At 59.8% G+C, this 1,703-nt stretch overlaps 1 protein-coding gene across 1 annotated transcript in view; it reads right to left on the reverse strand.

The window, feature by feature from the left end:
- The window catches only part of RETREG1 (reticulophagy regulator 1), a 245,761-nt gene extending 244,280 nt beyond the window's left edge, over window positions 1–1,481 (reverse strand). Inside the window, exon 1 of the mRNA XM_007951902.2 lies at window positions 1,207–1,481. Coding sequence (XP_007950093.1) covers window positions 1,207–1,481 — 275 coding nt within the window. The remainder of the gene's footprint in view (window positions 1–1,206) is intronic.
- Between the last annotated feature and the right edge of the window lie 222 nt (window positions 1,482–1,703).

Raw genomic sequence — 1,703 nt, forward strand, 5'->3', positions numbered from 1 at the left:
CGGAAGGAAGGTTGGGCAATCCTACTTCCGTAGTGATAACTGCCTCGGAAACCCAAGGAGGGGTCGCTATGAGTCGGGTTTGACTCGACGGCACATAACAGCAACAGCAACAGTCTCCCTATTCGCATGGTCCATGGAACTTCACAGCAGAGACAGCGACTGTGGAAATAAACTCTGGCTTAGCCACTACAGAAAGCTAGGAGACCCAAAGTATGAAGTTAATTCACATTCAGGACCCTGATAAATTACAGCTCGAGGGCAGAATCTCTTCTCACCATAACCTGGAATGTGGCGTCCTGTGTGCATTTCCATATTCCCTAACTTTAAGAAGTCCAGGTCTTGTGACAAGGTATCTATTACTGAAACTCAGCTTATTCTGCACACAGGAGATCATGTTTGTCACTAGAACACATTAGCACACAAAGAAGCTTTTCCTTGTCTTTGTTCAGGCTGAGAGGGCTTCAATAAAGAGATCAACCACTTCCCCAACGTCTGTCCGCCTGCCCGGGTGACGAACGCTTTTTGGAGAGCAAAGCCTGTTGATCCGGGGCTTTGCAGACAACGGTCCCGTGTCTTCTCTCTGAAGATGACCTAGAAATATGTGTTTTCCACTGTGCATACCTGGAGGAAGAGGGGCTGTGCATAAGCCACCATCTGCCCAGTTTTCTCATCAGGGAGTAAAGATGGTAAACCCAAGCCTCCAGGGCAAGGAAAAACAAGCCATTCGATGCCCATCTCAGGTGGCTTATCAAGGTTGCACAGCCTCGAACGTGTACCTAGGATGGTCCAAATACGCCTGCTGGGGGTGCCGGAACGACTACACGTGCAAGCACGTTAGCTAGGGCATGCTTGGGCAAGCAGGTCAAGACCTGAGAATTTTAGAAAGCAAAGCCGAAGTTTTCCAGCACGCTGGGCCCACCTGTAGGGACAGGTGCGTGCAGGTCAGCCAACTTCCTAGGGTCCCAGACTGGATATACCCATAGTAGTTGACGCTGTTTACAGAGAAGCCCATCTGAGGAAAGGTGAAGTATGTGTCTGTGTGAGACCAATGGCCCAGAAAGCTGGGCCAGACTGACACTCCTTCCTCTGCAGTGGAGAGAGCGCCCCCACCGCGGTCCCTAGGCGCGCCCTCCGCCCGCCCCGTCGCCCCCTTGCGCCGCAAGGTCACCTGCCCTCCCAGGCGCCCCCACCCACTCGGCTTCTCACCAGAACAGCAGGTTGGCGCCGACGAAAGCGAGCAGACTGCGCAGCGGCCTCTCCCAGCTCAGCAGCTCGTCGGCGCGGCAGCCCAGCCACAGCACCGGCTCCGCGAGCAGCCAGGTCGCGGCGGCGCCCACCCGGCCCGCGGCCTCCTCCACCTGCCTCTCTGCGCTGGCTGCCGCCCGCTGCTCCCCGGGTTCCTCCTCCTCCTGCGCCTCCTCGCGGGAAGCCAGGACCGGGCATCCCTCCTCCGCAGGCTCCGCGGGCGCGGGACTCGCCATCTTCCGCGGCTGAGCCAGGCAGGGACGGGGACGCGCCTGGATGTCGGCGGGACCCGGCGCCGGGCGCGCAGCGCGGGGCGCTGGCGGCTGGGTGCCTTGTGACGTCAGCGCGGGGGAGGGGGAGGGGTCGCCGCCCGGGGAAGTGGGTGCGGCCAAGTGGCGCGGGGTGGGGCAGCCTCCCTGCGCGGTGGGTGTGTCGCTGCCGGCTGTCCCCGGCCCCAC

Source organism: Orycteropus afer, unplaced genomic scaffold (genome assembly GCF_000298275.1).
Source record: "Orycteropus afer afer isolate SDZICR_OR568_19922 unplaced genomic scaffold, OryAfe1.0 scaffold00317, whole genome shotgun sequence".
In the NCBI taxonomy this organism is placed as follows: Eukaryota; Metazoa; Chordata; class Mammalia; order Tubulidentata; family Orycteropodidae; genus Orycteropus; species Orycteropus afer.